Source organism: Salvelinus sp. IW2-2015, linkage group LG6.2 (assembly GCF_002910315.2).
Source record: "Salvelinus sp. IW2-2015 linkage group LG6.2, ASM291031v2, whole genome shotgun sequence".
Classification (NCBI taxonomy): domain Eukaryota; kingdom Metazoa; phylum Chordata; class Actinopteri; order Salmoniformes; family Salmonidae; genus Salvelinus; species Salvelinus sp. IW2-2015.
The window spans coordinates 11,652,384-11,672,479 of record NC_036846.1 but is presented as its reverse complement, the minus strand read 5'-3'; the positions used below and the strand labels follow the sequence as shown (position 1 = coordinate 11,672,479).

Here is a 20,096-nt window from a genome sequence, read left to right as displayed (position 1 = left end):
ACATGTTTATAATACTAAGAGGACATAGGTTTATAACTACTAAAGAAGGCGACATTGGGTTACTTAATACTAAGAGGGACATGGGTACTATAAATACTAAGAGCGGACAGGGAGTTATAATACTAAAGAGGGACAGGAGATAATAATCTAGCATGGACATCGGGCGGAGTTCAATACTAAGAGGACAGAATTATAAATACCTAAAGAGAAGACAGCTGGAAGTTATAATACTAAGCAAAGGACGATGGCGGTTCTAATACAAGAGGGACAGGAGTCTCATAATACTAAGAGCGGACAGAGGGTTCATAATCACTACAGAGCGACACAGCAGGTCTCCCATCACTAAGAGGGACAGGAAGTTTATCACATACTAAGGGCACAGGAGTTAGTAAATATCAAGGAGACATCGCCGCGCTTCTAATTCACTCAAGAGGGAACACTCGCACGGTCTAAATACTAAGAAGGGACCATAGCGGTTCTAATACTAAGAGGGACAGAACGTTATACATCCACTAAAAAGACAATGGGAGGTCTAAATACTAAGAGCGGAACATAGGGGTATTCTAATACTAAGAGCGACCCATCGGGGTTCAATACTAAGAGGACAGGAGTATAAATACAAGAGGGACAGGGGTTCTAATAACTAAGCGGACGATTGGCGTTCTAATACTGAAGAGGCGACATGGTTATAATAATACTAAGAGGCCGACATGGGGATTATAATACTACGAGGACAGGGTACATAAATTTACCTAAGAGGGACAGCGGGTCATATACTACCTTAAGAGGACATGGTTAGAATACTAAGAAACAGAGGCGGTATATCAATACTAAGCAGCGGAACATGGGTAATAAAATACCTAAGCGGGGACACTCGGGCTTCCTAATAATACTAAGAGGGACAGGGAAATTAATACATAAGCAGGGACCAGGGGATATATAATAGCTAAGAGGAGAAACGGAGTCATATTTAATACGCTAAGAGGCGACACTGCGGGTTCTAGATACTAAGCGCACATGGTCTATGACTAACGAAGGGACACGGGGGTATCACAAATAACTAAGGAGACGACCATCGAGAGTTCAACACTATCAATTACTGAAGAAGGACCACGCCGGGCGTTATAATGACTAAGAGGGACATGGGGTAATATAAATTACTAAGAGGGACAGGGATCTAATACTAAGAGGATGCAACAGGGTCTATAATAACTAAGAGGGACACGGGTTATACACTACTAAGAGGCGAACGGGTATAATAAATACTAAGAGGACATGGGGGTCTCTAATACTAAGAGGGACAGGGGGTATATACAAATACTAAAGGACAGGGTCAACAGGGACGGGGGTTATAAATATTAAGAGGGACATGGGTAAGTACTAAGAGGACGGGTATACAATACTAAGAAGGACAGGCAGGTCTAATACTTAATAGAGAAGTAGAACCACCGGGGATTCATAAATACTAAGAGGGCACAGCGGTTCTAATACTAACGAGGAACAGGATTAACTAGGACAGGGGTTATAAAATACTAAAACGGACAGGGTTCTAATCACTAAGAGGGACATGGCGTTTCTAAATACTTAAGAGGGACATGAGGTGTCTAATACTAAGAGGAACAGGGGATTTCAATACTAAGAAAGGGACAGGGGTTATAAACTAAGCAGCGGACATCGGGTTCTCACAATCACCTAGAGCCGACATGTCCGCAGTTCAATACTAAGAGGACATGGTTCTAATACTTCAAAGAGGGACAGGAGGCAATTCTAATACTAAAAGAGGACATGGGGTTCTAATACTAAGCAGGGCACATGCGGGTCTTTCTAAATACATAAGAGGGACAGGGCGCTTATAAATACTAAGATGCACAGGAGGTTCTAATACTAGAGACAGGAGGTCTCTAATACTAAGAGATACACGGGAACATGGCGGGTTATAATACTAAGAGGGACATTGCCGGCGTTTTATAATTACTAAGACAAGGGGACAGGGATGTCCCTCTTAGTATTATAACCCCCTGTCCCTCTTAGTATTATAACCCCATGTCCCTCTTAGTATTATAACCCCATGTCCCTCTTAGTATTAGAACCTCCTGTCCCTCTTAGTATTATAACCACCCGTCCCTCTTAGTATTAGAACATTGTGTCAGACCTCTTAGGCTTTGAAGTATGAGTTCAATAGAGGACCACGTTTTCTCAATACCTATCCCATGTTTAGGATGACTGCATCTCAAGAGTTGGGAACAGAGTATGGAGTCGTGAAAAGTATCATAGAACAACTTTTCTAAAGTCCCATAAGTATGTAAGACATGAATTGTGGAGATGGAAACACAAAGTGCAGAGCTCTTCAATCTTAGTCCGTTTTCTAGGCTTTTGTCCCAGCCCAGCATTAACGCACATGACTCAAGCTATTAAGGGCTAGATGATCAGATGAATCAGGTGGTTTTTAAGGCTACTGGGCCAGAACAACACCCTGTGGTTCTCAAGAACAAGAACAAGAACTGAAGAACCGTCCAACCCCTTCTGAATGGTAATCAGTGATCTGACTAGACTGGATAGGTGAAAGCTATGCAATGGAACTCTAGCTTTGACCTGTCCAGAAGAGTGATAACTCCATGAAAGGGAGAAGGACATTTTTTATATATTTAAACCGAGCCCATGTATTCTGTTCCTCTCAGATCTGTGCTGTGTAATGACCCAGACATGTCCGACATCCCCGTAAATGTCCCTGTGGATACGGTCAAACTGCGGGTAGAGAAGACAGGTGTGAGGCGCATCCCCACCGAGGCCTTTTACTACCTGAACGACCTGCGCTACCTGTGGATCACTTACAACTCTATCTCCTCTGTGGACGCCGCCGCCTTCTACAACCTCAAGGTCCTCCACGAACTGCGGCTGGATGGGAACCTGATCTCCACCTTCCCCTGGGAGTCCCTAAAGGAGATGCCTAGTCTGAGGACACTGGATCTTCACAACAACCGCTTGACCAGCGTTGCCATGGAGGCTATCCCGTACCTGGTCAACATCACCTACCTGGATATCTCCAGCAACAAGTTGACCACCCTGTCTTCGGACCTCGTGGATATCTGGCCGCCGTTCAATGGAATGCACGTCTACTCCAGCTTGTCCCAGAAAGTGGTGCTCGGTAAGAGAACTGATAATGAAGTGTGAGTGGGTGATGTGGGGATGAGGGTTTAAGGTTAGGACTTTGGGCAGGGGTGCACAACCCTCCACCCTCAAGAGCTACAGATGTAGGATCTTATTTTGATCACCTTGATGCGTATTTGATCACCCTGCATTGCAGCTTTCCTGCAATGCAAACTTGGTGTGTATTTGAGGTTTAAAAAGGGTTCTGAAGTTTGTAATTTTCCATTAGAAATTTCTGACTTGATTTTCCTTTACAAAAAAAATGATTTACCCCTACAACATGTCCATTAATAATAATTCACATAACAATTTACATTTCCTGTTGCTACAGAATTATTTTCCTGCTGTAGCAAATTGGCTCAAATTAAGATCCTACATCTGTACTGGTTTAGCAGGCTTTTGCCCTGACTACAACACGTGCTTCTACTGAGTACACACCTGAGATTAGCTGACCCACGTGTTAGAGCAGGGCTGGAGCAAAACCCTGAACTCCCAGTGGCTCTCCAGGAGGTGGGTTGACCACCCCTGCAGTAAAGCAGTGTTGGGTGATAACAGAACATGGCACTGGTCTTCGTAGGAGTGTATCGAGTTTTGGGTTGTTACGTAGCCCGTAAAGGGTGTTTGCTGAACCTTCCTACGAACATTAGGAAGTAGTACATACATGAAATCCATGGCAATTGTTATGACAACACCTCAACGTGATGTCACTTTTTGTCTGGCACCTGGACTGTAACGCAATGTGTTTACTTAGTGACGGTTACGTTTAACCCAAAGGCATATTTCCATCTTCACATTGAGGTTCCAAAACCTTTTTGGGCGGCTCTTTATTTGGAAAATCTATCTATAGATGCTCAACAAACTATCAATAGACTATCACCTAAATGTCCACAACGCTTGGACTTCTATGYGCTGTAGCTGCAGGTTACCAGGTCAACCTATTTTAGATCCACCTCGTAAGCAGTCGGGAGTTAAAGTTATCATGCAATGATAGTCCCTTTCTAAACTTTGGCTTTGACAAATCTAATTAGTTATCTTTCCATGCTTTGATTTGTACAAACATGCCATGTATTTTGGGCTCCACACTAAATCTCACAGAATATGGGAAGGTGTAAGCAGGCCCTCAGATCTACCCAGGTTTTCATTGGCATGCCAAATGCTGAATAGAACGCTGATGTACAAACTGACATATACAGTACATTGTAGAGAGCATTCGGATACAACACAAATAAATAAATCATTAAATAAACCGGGACTTGTTAAGGGACATTTCTAAAACAAATCACATGTACAATGTTCTTTATGAATGAAGTACAGAATTGATTATAAGTGAAGATTGTCCATCTTAAAGAAAATACTCTCTCTTTCACTCTCTCTGAGAACTAGCTTGAGGAGTGAGATAATGTTAATGGGATGTTAAGGACCAGCTAGCTTTTCCATGCTGAAAAAGCTTGTTCTATTCTCTGGCGTACTGGAAGGAGAAACAAGATTAGCCTATCCCTAAGGAAGACACATAACGTCCCATGTACAGAATATAGACTCTTCCCGTACCATCACATGATAGAATTAAACTAAAATGCATGTGGGGGTGTGGTATATTGCCAATATACCACGGCTATCGGCTGTTRTTATGGATACARCCCTTAGCCGTGGTATATTGACCATTCATCACAAACCCCCAAGGTGCCTTTTTGCTATTATAAACTGGAGGTTCTGTCAGCCAATCAGCATTCAATCTGCAGTTCAAACAATAACAAAGTGTACACCCTGCCAMGGTTTTGGTAAAAGCTGAGGAATGGGGCTGGAGAAATGTCAACACTCTCAAATTCATAGACAGGGCTATGGATGGAAAGACTTACCATCCATGATGTCACAATATAGTTTTAACCATGTTGAGGCAATACAGTGTTTGTTTAAAGTGAAAGTGTTTACAAACAATTGAGCAAAAAAAGCTTATATTTGGGGTTTTTATGGGGTAAGACAGTTGAACTAAGCTCATGGAGTATTTATAAGTAAAATTCTTCAAGAATCAATGGGTATACTGTACATCATTCATTCAAAAGTGCAAAAATGTAACAACTGCAGATTGCCCCTTTAAAAGAACAGGATACAACACTTTTGTATTTTGGGAAGAAAGTCAACACCAGGTTTAGAGTTTGCGTTTGGGTTGTCCCCAGTTAAGTACAACTAATCTGGTTAAGCATAAGGGGTTTCCACAATACACATGCACTTCCACATGCGTGTGTGTGAGTGTGTGAGTGTGTGTGTATGTGTGTGAGCGTGCATGTGAGTGAATGAGTCAGTGAGTCAGTGAGTCAGTGAGTGAGTGAGTGAGTGAGTGAGTGAGTGAGTGAGTGAGTGAGTGAGTGAGTGAGTGAGTGAGTGAGTGAGTGAGTGAGTGAGTGAGTGAGAGAGAGAGAGAGAGAGAGAGAGAGAGAGAGAGAGAGCGAGAGAGCGAGAGAGCGAGCGAGAGAGCGAGCGAGAGAGAGAGATTGTATATGTGTTTGAGTGTGTGTTTGTACAGTAGCTGTGTTTCCGTTAGCTTGTGTGTCTGTGTGTGTGTTCTGGGAAAGCGTCTCTACCCTCCTTTCACACACATGTAACATGCTAGTAACTTAATGTCATTTGTAAGAGATGATATGACTCCAAATTTGACCCATGTCTGACCCTCGGTCTGGGAAATCCCAATATTAGGGTAATAGAAGGATGGCTCAGTTGTAACTGCTGTATCCATACCTATAATTTTTTTTAACTAGGCAAGTCAGTTAAGAACAAATTCTTATTTGCAATGATGGCCTACACCGGCCAAACCCGGACGACGCTGGGCCAATTGTGCGCTGCCCTACGGGACTCCCAATCACGGCCGGTTGTGATACAGCCTGGATTCGAACCAGGGTGTCTGTAGTGACACCTCTAGCACTGAGATGCAGTGGCTTAGACCGCTGCACCACTCACCACTGAATGAGAACACTAGTTACACATGCTAGCGGTACAGAAAATTAACTGTGTAAAGTTTTCTTTCTATAATTTTGGCGGGAAAATAGATGAACATGGAATTCATAGCATAATATGCAATCAATGCTTTTGTTCACTTTAGATAAGTACAAKATGTGCAAAGAAGAGTACAAATCATGTTAGTCAACTAAAATACAAAATATGTAGGTAGGACTTTAAAAATAACTTCATGTAATAAAGCATTTATAATGTATCAGTAAATAGTTTATTCATCATTTATTAACAATGGTGGGAAAAGTACTAAATTGTCATACATAAAAGTAAAGATACCTTATTAGAAAATGACTCAAGTAAAAGTGAAAGTCACCAGGTAAAATAATACTTGAGTAAATGTCAAATAGAATCTGGTTTTAAATGTACTTAATTGCAGTGGTGGAAAAAGTACTCAATTGTCATAGTTGAGTAATATTAAGTTCAAGTAAATGCAATACATCAAATTCCTTATATTAAGCAAACCAGATGGCAGGATTATTATTWTTTWTTTTTTTATTTACGGACAGCCAGGGGCACACTCCAACACTCAGATATMATTTACAAATGCAGTATTTGCATTTAGTGAGTCTGCCAGATCAGAGGCAGTAGGGATGACAACGCATTATATTGATAGGTGCATGAATTGGACCATTTTTGTGTTCTGCCAGAGAATTTGAAATGTAGCAAGTACTTTGGGTGTCAGAGAAAATGTATGGGAGTAAAAAGTACATTACGTCTTTAGGAATGTAGTGGAGTAAAAGTAAAAGTTGTCAAAAATATAAATTGTAAAGTCAAGCACAGATACCCTAATACTACTTAAGTAGTACTTTAAAGTATTTTTATTGAAGTACTTTACACCACTGTWTATTAATCTTTWCTCCCACATTTGTAAACGTCAGTAACCTAGTTATTCACACATTTACAAACAACTATCAAAGTGTTTAATAATGATTCATAAGATAATTTATGACATGTTAAATATAGGTCATTATAAACCATTTATTAACCATTTACCAGTCTTTTGCGTGGCCTAATGTGTGTTCTATTTATACTTTATAAATACTTTATACATTTTTTGAGTGACCAGTGTAATTTCTCACAAAAAGACTGACATGCCATTGGCTGTTTAGCAACAAAACCGATGYGTGTGCAACTATAGGGCAAAACAGACACCCTTTTTTTGCCATGCGAAAAGCCTTAACTAATGATTGTTTATAAGGGACAATATTAAACATCTTATGAATGGAGAAATGATTAGTAAATTATGAATCAACTTTTTACTAATCCATTATAAATTATTTGTTACATGGAGTTATAATAAAGTGCTACCATTTGTATAATTTGTGTATCAGCTAGGAGAGACCGGAATCCACTCTTTGAGTTTGTTTATATTCGCAGCCACATTACTATTAGCATTGATAATTATTAGCATGTTCTTCATCTCTGAAGCACTGCACGTTCCTAAGCACGTTCCTAACCTTTTTACAAACATTCATGTAAGTTTTATTTAGCATAACTATCAAACATTTCCTCTCTTGTCCCCTCCAGGTCTTCAGGACAACCCGTGGATCTGCGACTGCAGGATCTCCAAGCTGATCGAGCTCTCCAAAATGTCTGACACATCAGTGGTACTAATGGATCAGTTCCTGTCTTGCAGTGGGCCTGAGAACCTGGCCGGGGTTATGTTCCAAAGGGCGGAGCTGGACCAATGTCTCAAGCCGTCTGTCATGATGTCAGCCACCAAGATTACAGCCTTGTTGGGCAGCAATGTGCTTYTGCGCTGTGATGCCACGGGTTACCCCACACCTACCCTAATCTGGACCACTTCAGATGGCTCACCTGTCAACAACACAGGTATCAACAGTGAGACATTTTATTTTAAGAAAACGCATACAGTGTCTTATTCAACATGGTTATCAAAAATAGTTTTAGATTTCGAAATTGATTTAATAGGATTTGCCTTTACTCTACAGTTGATCTTTGTGTTTCATTTAACGAAAGTCTACATCTTGGCGATTACTAAGTCTTGGCATTTTCATGATCTACCTACAGTTGTCCAGGAGTCTCCGGGAGAAGGTGTCCGATGGTCCATCATCAGCCTAAATGGGATCTCRTACAAAGACGACGGGGAGTACAGCTGCAAGGCTAAGAACTTCGCCGGTAATGCAGAGGCTGCCATCAGCCTGTCTGTGGCAGGTTATGTCGCTACAATCATGCCCCCACAGATGTCCAATGGAGAGGCTGGAGGGAATAGCCCATCCACAACATCCTCTGCTCCGTCAACTGACTTCCCCAACTCCCCTAGCACCCTGATTACTACCACCACCCCAGCCACGACCACACTGCCACCCGTTCCCACCAAGAAGAAACTCATGCCCAGCAATGTGCAGCAGAAAGCCCCACCCAAACCATCCAAGATCCAGCAAGGCAGCGACAGGATGCTGGCGGCGGATCAGAGCAAAAAGAAGGACGCTTCCAAGTCCRTCCAAGATCTCGAGATCGTGGAGGAAACGGCGGACAGCGCGGTTCTACTCTGGACGGCAGACGGTTTGACGAGCGATGCCCCTCTCACCGTTGTGTACTCTACTTACGACGATGAGGATGACTCCAAAAGGACAATGGATACCGATGCCAGGAGTGGCAAGGTCCTCCTCGAAGGCTTAACTTCTGGAATGAGGTACCAGGTTTGTCTGGTTGCCAAGGGAAGTGCGKCAGGGATAGACCCCTGCATCAACTTCTTCACCCTGGACATTGTTGAGGACGATGCCGAGAACCAGCTGCTGATGATCATCAGCGGCATTGCCTGCGCCGTGGCTTTACCTGTCATCGGTCTGCTGGTTTACAAGATCCTCTCACTCTACTGCCAGAGCAGTGTGCCAGGTTTGGACGACGAGCTGTCTAAAGACACATATGTGAAGTTCGAAACACTGTCGATGAAGCAGAGGACCTTGAACGCTAATCCCAGTGAATTGTGGGCCCACAGGCAGACCGAGGAGTCCCAAGAGAGGATGCTCCTCTTCTCCAGGTCCAGCATTGACTCACAAATAACATACAGGAGTGACAGTTCCAGGTCAGAATTTCTGTGCTAGCACTAGATGAAGACTCTACATGGCATCACTGATTGTTGAAGCCTTCATTTCTTATTTTTTTAACCACACTTCGAGATTTGGTTTGTCACAATACCAGTATCGCAAAATTCTGAAGTATCGTGGCAAGAAAAACAAAAACATGTTCTAATTTCATTAGGAAAACAGCCCTAATGCTGGAAACAAACAGCATCATGACAACTCAATGTTAAGATTGCTGTCTTTGCAGCTCAGCACTTATTCACATTTATTATCACATTTATTCTCAGTTTAATGCAATTTTCCATAATACCATAATGAAATCATCTGCCACAGTGTTCACTATGTCTTGCTTCTTTGTCACTATACACCACACCAGGTTTAAAGATTCATTGATCTCAATATGGTATAAATAGACATGCCGACTATCCTAGTCCAACAACACGTTGATTCAAACTGCTAGCAATGTTCACTCAAAAGTCAAACCTTCAAGCTAATTGTTGCCTTACTTTACTAAAAAGTTTTATCGAACCCTAGTATATTAGAAGATTTGACCTGCCCTACATACAATGCAACAGTTTCTGTGTAACGTATTGTTTTTACTTGTACATACAATGGTATTGTATTCTTCTTTTTAATAAAACAAATCTTTGTGTATTTCATGTCCTCATATTTCATATAAGCATTTGGTATATATGGCAGTGTTGGTCAAGGTGAAATACCCCTTACAGTGCAGTCATCGGCTCTTTGTACAACAACTCCACTATTATCTATGAGGTGTGATATTTCCCAATGTGATCATCTCTTGGCTTTAGCCATGAGGRATAGGATTCTGTGCCTTTTCCTCACTTCAGCAACAGGTGTATATACACTACCGTTCAAAGGTTTGGGGTCACTTAGAAATGTCCTTGTTTTCCATGAAAACATACATGAAAAGAGTTGCAAAATGAATAGCAAATATGGTCAATACGTTGACAAGGTTATAAATTATGATTTTTWATTAAAATAACAATTGTGTCCTTCAAAATTTGCTTTCGTCAAAGAATCCTCCATTTGCAGCAATTACAGCCTCGCAGACCTTTGGCATTCTAGTTGTCAATTTGTTGAGGTAATCTGAAGAGATTTAACCCCATGCTTCCTGAAGCACCTCCCACAATTTGGATTGGCTTGATGGGCACTTCTTACGTACCATACGGTCAAGCTGCTCCCACAACAGCTCAATAGGGTTGAGATCCGGTGACTGCGCTGGCCACTCCATTATAGACAGAATACCAGCTGACTGCTTCTTCCCTAAATAGTTCTTGCATAGTTTGGAGCTGTGCTTTGGATCATTGTCCTGTTGTAGGAGGAAATTGGCTCCAATTAAACACCGTCCACAGGGTATGGCATGGCGTTGCAAAATGAAGTGATAGCCTTCCTTCTTCAAGATCCCTTTTACCCTGTACAAATCTCCCACTTTGCCACCACCAAAGCACCCTCAGACCATCACATTGCCTCCAGCATGCTTGACAGATGGTGTCAAGCACTCCTCCAGCATCTTTTCCTTTTTTCTGCGTCTCATGAATGTTCTTCTTTGTGATCCGAACATCTCAAACTTAGATTCTTCTGTCCATAATTTTCCCCCCCAATCTTCCTCTGTCCAGTGTCTGCGTTCTTTTGCCCATTTTAATCTTTTCTTTTTATTGGCCAGTCTGAGATATGGCTTTTTCTTTGCAACTCTGCCTAGAAGGCCAGCATCCCAGAGTCGCCTCTTCACTGTTGACATTGAGACTGGTGTTTTGCAGGTACTATTTAATGAAGCTGCCAGTTGAGGACTTGTGAGGCATCTGTTTCTCAAACTAGACACTTCAATATACTTGTCCTCTTGCTCAGTTGTGCACCAGAGCCTCCCACTCCTCTTTCTATTCTGGTTAGAGCTAGTTTACTCTGTTCTGTGAAGAGAGTAGTAGACAACGTTGTATGAGATCTTCAGTTTCTTGGCAATTTCTTGCATGGAATAACCTTCATTTCTCAGAACAAGAATAGACTGACGAGTTTCAGAAGAAAGTTCTTTGTTTCTGGCCATTTTGAGCCTGTAATCGAACCCACAAATGCTGATGCTCCAGATACTCAACTAGTCTAAAGAAGGCCAGTTTTATTGCTTCTTTAATCAGGACAACAGTTTTCAGTTGTGCTAATGTAATTGCAAAAGGGTTTACTAATGAACAATTAGCCTTTTAAAATKATAAACTTGGATTAGCTAACACAATGTGCCATTAGAACACAGGAGTGATGTTTGCTGATAATGGGTCCATTAGAACTTAAACTCTTAGGTAGATGTACACCTATGTAGATATTCCATTAAAAATCAGCTTTTTCCAGCTATAATAGTCATTGACAACATTAACAATGTCTACACTGTATTTCTGATCAATTTGATGTTATTTTAATGGACAAAAAAATWGCTTTTCTTTCAGAAACAAGGAAATTTCYAAGTGACCCCAAACTTTTGAACGGTAGTGTATTTCTCAACATTACAACCCTTCCTCTGTCTTCTCTGTCGAGCCCACCCTGATCTCCACTTCCACTGTCTCACAGTTGTTACTTAGTGATTATGTGGATGTCTGTGTATCCACCAACATGCATGTGACTGTGTATTTGAGCATGTAAATATCAGAATGTATCCGCTTATGACCCATGGGTGTTCCTCTCCTATCCTTTAGCCCCACTGACTGGCTGCACAGTGAGAGAGCGGGACCGTAATCAATGGGTCAAGGCCTACTGTGTGCCTGAAAAGGTGTTGCCGTAAATCCTGATAACATGTGTGGAGCTGGAACGCCATTCCCATGGATACCCTGGCCTATGCCACCCGCTGCACGTGTCTGGGCGCTACCCGTCATACCAGCTATTCCATTAACATGGCAACACCCAAGTTGTTTGACTAACAGATGGGATGAGTTAGTGGGACCTACTAGTCTTGAGCCTCCCCCTTGAACACTTTACTGTGTTATTACTTCTGCATTCTTGAAGGATCCGTGTAACATGTTATATTTATAGTTATAGTAACACGGTAATAAGAACCCTAGTTCATTTGTTACCATGTCCCACATACATACTTAAAATCTTAGGTAGATGATTAATGTATGATTCATTTGGTCTACATGTAAACATTGTTTAGCATCAGATTGGGCATACCAACAAAACAGTGAACAGTGACGCAGTATTCCAAGGTGCACTCCATGACATTTCCCAATACATCATAGTGTTCCGATGACAACGAGAGTTCAATATGTGCTGTATTTGACCTAGACTGACCTAGACTGACCTGTGTTCAGACTGACCTGTGTTCAGCTTCACAGACTGACCTAGACTGACCTAGAGTGACCTGGAGTGATATACCTCTTTCAAATGCTGTCAACAGGGGTGAAATCACGGGGCAAAAGCCATTGAGCAGGCACATTTCTAACTCAACTCAACTACAGCTGGAGACACTGAGCCCTTGCCAGCCTTGTTAGCCCTCCTACAGCTACTTACAAAGCCACTTGTGACACTGCTGCTAACAATATGCATGTCATCCTGGGTAGGAATAGTGGTTTGGTTGGTGGAGTCTGATGATGGCTCTCCTGAGTAAACAGAAAACAAGTCTTCTCCACTTTTCCGAGTTCCCCTGCTTACTCATCCAGCCTGATTCACTCAGGGAGAGGAAAATGCTTATACAGGATAGAGAGACACACATACAGGGTACATATTCTAATCTGAATACACACACTATCTGGACAGCAGGTTACATGACTGTCTCTGGTGGAGAAAATGGAGGGAAGTGGATAACACGACACAACACACCACAATACAACACAACTAGCGTCCATGTTTTGGACCGTTTCACCGGGTGGCAAGACAACGGTTGTCTCAGCTATTCTTTTGCCAYTTAAAAATAATATATTGGAATCACCCAGTTAACAGTTTCTCTTCCAAACAACATGACATATTGATATTTTAGTGTAATATAACATTACATGCTAAAGAAAAAAATCAAAATGTTCTACTATTTGAATCAATATTACACTACTTGAAAGATACAAACGATCTCACACATAAGAAATCGTACAAGCCAGACTGTCCAAGACTGTCTTCACTGACATATGAGGATGTTCACCACGTGAAAGGAGAGTGTGAACGGACATGTTGCTAAGAGATGACTGTTTAATAGGGAAAGCCAGAGCTGCCTTGAACTCCACCCCATTATGGCCATATGAAGAAGCTTTTAGCCAGCCACATTGATTCAACAAAGGTATCAACACAATGGTTCACTGTGTTGACATATTCAATTGAGATCATGTTTCATTAGGGCAGCTATCTGTGTTTGGCACTAGAGTAGTATATAATTAGATATCACGTGTAGATTAGTGTATATCATTGCTAACTTCTCAATATTCTTCCCATCAGGTCTCAATCTTTGGGGATGTCTGTGTTCCTGGATCAAGTCTACTACGCTGATGTGAAATCACGGACCGTACGGCAAGTCAACAAGTACTCAGGGGTGAGGCAGAGAACGTCAACCTAAAGTGAATGACCCGCCCCCCCCCCCCCCCCCGCTGTCAAGTTGGTACATCCCCTCAACCAGCCAATTGAAGACCCCATGCCTGTCTTTCCAGGTCAGAGTTCAATGTTGGTTTCCTCATTCCTCAATAAATGTGGTCTTACTCCACATTAATAAGATCTACCATGAACTATGTTGTAAAACTCTGTTCTAAAACCCTAAACCCTGTTCTAAAACTCTGTTCAAAAACCTTGAACTCTGTTCTAAAACTCTGTTAAAAAACCCTTTACTCGGTTCTAAAACTCTTTCTAAATCCTTGAACTCTGTTCTAAAACTCTGTTCTGAAACTCTGTTCTAAAATCATGATCTTTGTTCTAAAATTCTGTTCTGAAACGTTGAACTCTGCTCTAAAACTCTGTTCTGAAACGTTGAAATCTGTTCAAAAACTGTTCTAAAACCTCAAACTACGTTCTAAAACCCTGAACTCTGTTCTAAAACTCTCTTCCAAAACTGATCTCTGTTCTAAAATTCTGTGCCAAACCTTGAACTCTGTTCTAAACCTCTGTTCTAAAACCTTGAACACCGTTTAAAAACTATGTTCTAAAACTCTGAACTCTGTTCTACAACTCAGTTCCAAACGCTTGAACTCTGTTCTAAAACCTTGAACTTCAATGCAGAGTGCGATGGTTGTACAGGAGAATGTGTGAATGTGTGCTCCAACCCTGCTGAGCAGGAGATCTGCCAGTGCACTGAAGGCTTTGCCCTTAGCAAACATGGGAACTACTGTGATGGTATGATATCCATTAGTTTAGCACCTATGCTGTGCAATGCTATATGATGTTATGAAATTACAATATAACATATGTATTTTATTAAGGATGGATGATTACCTATGATTACTAATAAATAATTTGACTAAACACACAATAATCACATCCTAGATGTCAACGGCTCTTACATTCCAGGCTCCTACTTCTGCACATGTCCCAAGGGTTATGTTTTGCTGCTTGATAGGAAGACCTGCCCAGGTAAGACAGTGCTGCTCCTTGACCAAAAGTGGTATTGTCTTGTTGATTTGGAAAGTGTGGTTATTTATACTCATTCACGTAAGCGACAAACACTTTGTTGTACATGTTGTGTTTTTAGACTTTGAGATTGTGTGCAATGTGAGTTTGTTTTCACATAGAAGTACTCATCACTAGTTCCAACCAACATCAGTAGTTCCCACATCATATGGTGTGGTATTTGTACACATTCATCCTTACACAGCCTTTTGTGGTATTTGGGACCCCTGTGTGACAGGTATCAAAGCTCTGTTTGGGGCCCCTTTGTGACAGGTATCAGAGCCCTGTTTGCGTCCCCTTTGTAATAGGTATCAAAGCCCTGTTTTGGTCCCCTTTGTAATAGGTATCAAAGCCCTGTTTGGGGCCCCTTTGTGACAGGTATCAAAGTCCTGTTTGGGTCCCCTTTGTGACAGGTATTAAAGCCCTGGTTGGGGCCCCTAGACTTTACCTTGACCCCTGAGGCCTAATAAAAGAGAAAAGACAGACAGAGGCTAGGTGCCAACTCTCACTCAGGTTATATAGGTAAAATCACAGACTGTAAGTGGAGGGGACTTAGTCTTGTGACTGGCTGTATATAAGAGCATGGGGTGGGGGGGGGGGGGTCACTGGAGAGTAAGGTGTAAGGTAGACAGAGAAAAGAGAGGAAGAAAGGTCAAGGTACAAAATGTTGAATGTTTTTAAGCTGATGCAGAATATGTTGTTTTCAAGGAGACCTTGAGCCAAAGTGGTCTTAATCATCATGAAGATGACTGATTCCTACTCAGAAATGGAATTCTTATTGTGTGGTAGATGTGTATTTACATGTAGGGTATATGGTAGCTTAATAGCTTTTAAATGCTAGTGTATGTAGGCACTCTGCGTCAATGGCTTGGCAACTCTCAAACCTTCAGCGATGCATTCAATTACTCATGAGAAATTTGCATTACTAGATTACAATCAAACCCAAGTTAATTGGTTTAACCTACATCCTAGAATTATGACGACACAAGAAGGGGTATAGGTACTGTATAAGCACTGCAGTGAGAGTTTGTTTTGCAGTCAGCTGCAAGGCAGTTAAGTACCTGGTAACTGTGTCAACTTGCATAGTGGTTAAAGTGTTTCGCTCTTTGTGTAATTACATTGTAGTTACATCGTTTAAGTGTCTTAAAATAACATTTATATTTTTTTCGATTCTAGGTCCATATCTAAGACTGGGATAATAAAATGAGAAATGGGACTGTAACAATTTTCAACATGGTCTCATTAGAATATACAACAATGTCAAACTCTAACCAATAAGGCACAAGAGAGTGCTATATTTAAGGAATAAGGGCCAAGGGGGTGTGGAATATGGCCAATATACCATGGCTAAGGGCTGTTYTTAAGCGCGACGCAACACCCAGTGCCTGGACACAGCCCTTAGCAGTGGTATATTGGCAGTGTATTAGCAGTGCCTTATTGCCATTATAAACTGGCTACCAATTAGAGCAGTAAAAATTAGTGTTCTATCATACCCGTGGTATACGGTCTGATATACCACGGCTGTCAGCCAATCACTATTCAGGGCTCGAACCACCCAGTTTATAAAATGGAATGATACAGCAGTGACTTGTGTGCCTTATTGCTTTTATAAAACGGCTACAAAAAAAAATCAAATAACAATGAATTACATATTTTAATTAAAACCGTTATTTAGAAAATGTTATTCATAAAATATAATTATTCCACCAGAAGATATGGTCTGATCCAAAATGTGGTTGTCACAGTCAGATGCGACCAGTCGTTAATTATTTTGGCATAGTTGCAAAAGTTAAAACCTTTGTGACGCAAATCCCATTGAAGTCATGGTACCAGTATTTAAATTTTTTGAATTATCAAATTATGTATACTGTAAGGGACATTGTTGTACTTCACAATCAATTTTTGATTATTTCGGGATCATTTGGACATGTTGCGGAAAAAATGCTAATACCGGTATCATGACTTGAAAGGCTAAAACGTTTGCATTTGGAAGCAGTTTAAGGAGATAGAACAAAAATCATGGATTGCTGTCATACCTTGTCCATCGACTGCTTACAGGGTAAAGAAACCAATTTGTCATTTTGTAATTTGGGTGAAATATCCATTCCAGACGGATTACCAGGACGTGTACTCAAAGCATGAGCAGACCAACTGGCAAATGTCTTCATTGACATTTTCAACCTCTCCCTGACAGAGTCTGTAATACCTACATGTTTCAAGCAGACCACCATTGTCCCTGTGCCCAAGAAAGCGAAGGTAACCTGCCTAAATGACTACCGCCCCGTAGCACTCACGTCGGTAGTCATGAAGTGCTCACATCAACACCATCACCCCAGGAAACCCTAGACCCACTCCAATTCGCATACCGCCCCAACAGATCCATAGATGACGCAATCTCAATCGCACTCCACACGGCCCTTAACCACCTGGACAAAAGGAAAACCTACGTGAGAATGCTGTTCATTGACTACAGCTCAGCGTTCAACACCATAGTGCCCACAAAGCTCATCATTAAGCTAAGGACACTGGGACTAAACACCTCCCTCTGCAACTGGATCCTGGACTTCCTGACAGGCCATCCCCAGGTGGTAAGGGTAGGTAACAACACATCTGCCACACTGATCCTCAACACTGGGGCCCCTCAGGGGTGCGTGCCTAGTCCCCTTCTTTACTCACTGTTCACACACATCTGCGCGGCCAAGCACGACTTCGGCTGGGCCGAATTAGGAACGAACATCCAGTTAGCCGGGCCCCCCCAGCGTTCCCCGATGGTGAAAATGAACCTGGTAATTAACAGGGCCCAACGAGCCCTGTTAAACGTACAGGGAATGAAGCTTTGGTCCTGGATGGATCGTTGGGAAAGGACGGCCCCTACTCCCACGTCGGAAGCGTCAACCTCAACCACATATCGACAAGTCCGGATGGATGAAGATGTGGGCAGTAGTGAATCGCTGCTTTAGATCCCCAATATCCTTGTCCACTGCTGGAGACCATGTGAATGGTAACTTGGGAGAGGTGAGTGCAGAGAGGGGTGCCGCCAGGTAGCCCTGAAATTAGCAACCCCCGGAAACCGTTGTAGCTGCACCCTGGATGTGGGAGGGGGCCAATCCACCACCGCTCTCACCTTTTCCCGGATCCATCTGAACATTCCCTTCAACAATGATGTATCCCAGAAAGGAGATTGTGGAGCGATGGAACTTGCACTTCTCAGCTTTAACAAACAACTAATTGTCCAGGAGGTGCTGAAGGACCTGTCGAACATGGAGAATGTGTTCCTGGGCAGAACGAGAGAAAACCAGGATGTCATCGAGGTAGACAAAAACAAAACGATTCAACATGTCCCGTTGACCAGTGCCTCGAAGACAGGTGAGTCCAAATGGCATGACCAGGTACTCATAGTGTCCATTGGCAGTGTTGAAAGCCGTCTTCCACTCGTCTCCTTCTGGTATCCGCACAAGGTGGTAGGCATTCCTGAAGGTCCAGTTTGGAAAATATGGTAGCCCCCTGGAGAGGTTTGAAAGCTGAGGAGAGGTAGAGGGTACTGACTTTGGATCGTAATGCCATTGAGGCCCTGGTAATCAATGCATGGACGTAGGGTCTTGTCCTTCTTCCCCACAAAGAAGAATCCTGTGCCAGCAGGAGATGCAGAAGGACGAACACTCCCAACAGCCAGAGAGTCCTTGATGTACTCCTCCATGGCCTCGGTCTCAAGACCAGACAGGGAATATAGCCAGCCTCGAGGCAGTGTGGTGCCCAGGAGGAGGTCAATAGCACAATCGTAAGGACTATGTGGAGGAAGGGAGGTAGCACGAGCCTTGCTGAAAACCTAGGGATGTGGGGAGACTCAATGAGGAGAAGCTGTATTGACTCACTGTGGTTTCCAGATACCCGCATATTAATGGGAACTGTGCTGTGTGTGACTTTCAATGGAATGGCCGTCCTGTGCCCTGGCATCCATGGGAATGGAGAGGAGTTGAGTAGGGATACTCCGATACCAGGGTAGCGTCCATGAAACTCTCATCTGTCACAGAGTCAATGAGCACCTGGAGAGACTTAGACTGGTCTCCCCACAGCAAGATCACATAAAAAGGAGTTTGGGTAATGGGAATTAGAGAGTTCCCAGTCAGGCACACCAGTGTACTTGTACCTACTAAGGATTCAGGTCTCTTCACTGGGCAGGTGGCTATGTAATGCCCTACACCACCACAATACAGACAACTACTGGAGCTTAGCCTGCGTGAACGTTCCCTAGACGATAATCTAGCCCTTCCCAGTTGCATAGGTTCCGGTGTATCCAACTCACCCGTCGTCGATGATTCTCGAGGGAGCTCAGGTGGCCTCGGATCCTCTCGGAAAAACAGCTATCGGGGACTTCCAAATTCTTTCGTAGTTGAGTGAGTGGATGGACGAGTGTGACCTAGGCCAGACCTCCTCTCAGTCCTGTGTTCCTGTAGATGTCCACTCAATCCTAATGGTGAGGGCGATGAGGGAATCGAGGTCCACCAGTAACTCCCGAGCAGCTAGCGCATCTTTTATCACCTCTGATAATCTGTGATGGACAATATCGAATAGGAACTCCGGATTCCAGGCACTCTCGGCGGCCAACGTGCGGAATTCTACAGAGGTGGCTGGCTGCCTATGAGCTAACTCTCTGATTTGCTCCATAATAGCCTTGAACCCTTGGTCGTGGCGTTCCGTCAGGGAACGAAGCCCTTCCAAAAGGTCCAGCAGTAACTCCTCATGCCTCCCAATGGTGGCTCCCTGCAGGGAGACAGCGTGGCAGAGCTGGTCCAAGTCTGCTGGGTCTGTCATGGCCAGTTCGTACTATAAGGGCACAGGGCGAGACCCAGATGCAGACACGGGAGGCAGATGGTTCAACAGACAAACAGGGAACCCCAGAATAAATACCCAGGGCCTAATGGGGAAAACGGGTGAACCCTGGAGGTGTGTGGAGACAATCACAAAGACGGGTGAAACAGATCAGGGCGTGACAGTTACTGAGTGGAGGGTTTATTGCTTTTACTGAATAGAAGGTTATTCACTGCGCCTGACTTCCCTGCAGCCATTTACGCACCTCTTACACTGAGCGGAGGGTTAATTGCTGTTACTGAGTGGAGGGTTAATCAGTGTTACTGAGTGGAGGGTTTATTGCAGTTACTGAGTGGAGGGTTAATCAGTGTTACTGGGTGGAGCGTTTATTGCTGTTACTGAGTGGAGGGATTATTGCTGTTATTGAGTGGAGGGTTTATTGCTGTTACTGAGTGGAGGGTTTATTGCTGTTACTGAGTGGAGGGTTTACTGCTGTTACTGAGTGGA

The 20,096-nt window shown here is 42.9% G+C and overlaps 1 protein-coding gene across 1 annotated transcript in view; it reads left to right on the top strand.

The window, feature by feature from the left end:
* LOC111965557 (leucine-rich repeat, immunoglobulin-like domain and transmembrane domain-containing protein 3) overlaps positions 1-9,299 on the top strand; it is an 11,619-nt gene extending 2,320 nt beyond the window's left edge. Inside the window, exons 2-4 of the mRNA XM_023989716.2 lie at positions 2,679-3,145; positions 7,681-7,986; positions 8,185-9,299. Of these exons, the coding sequence (XP_023845484.1) occupies positions 2,679-3,145; positions 7,681-7,986; positions 8,185-9,221 (1,810 nt within the window). The 3' untranslated portion in view covers positions 9,222-9,299. The remainder of the gene's footprint in view (positions 1-2,678; positions 3,146-7,680; positions 7,987-8,184) is intronic.
* Positions 9,300-20,096: the final 10,797 nt, after the last annotated feature.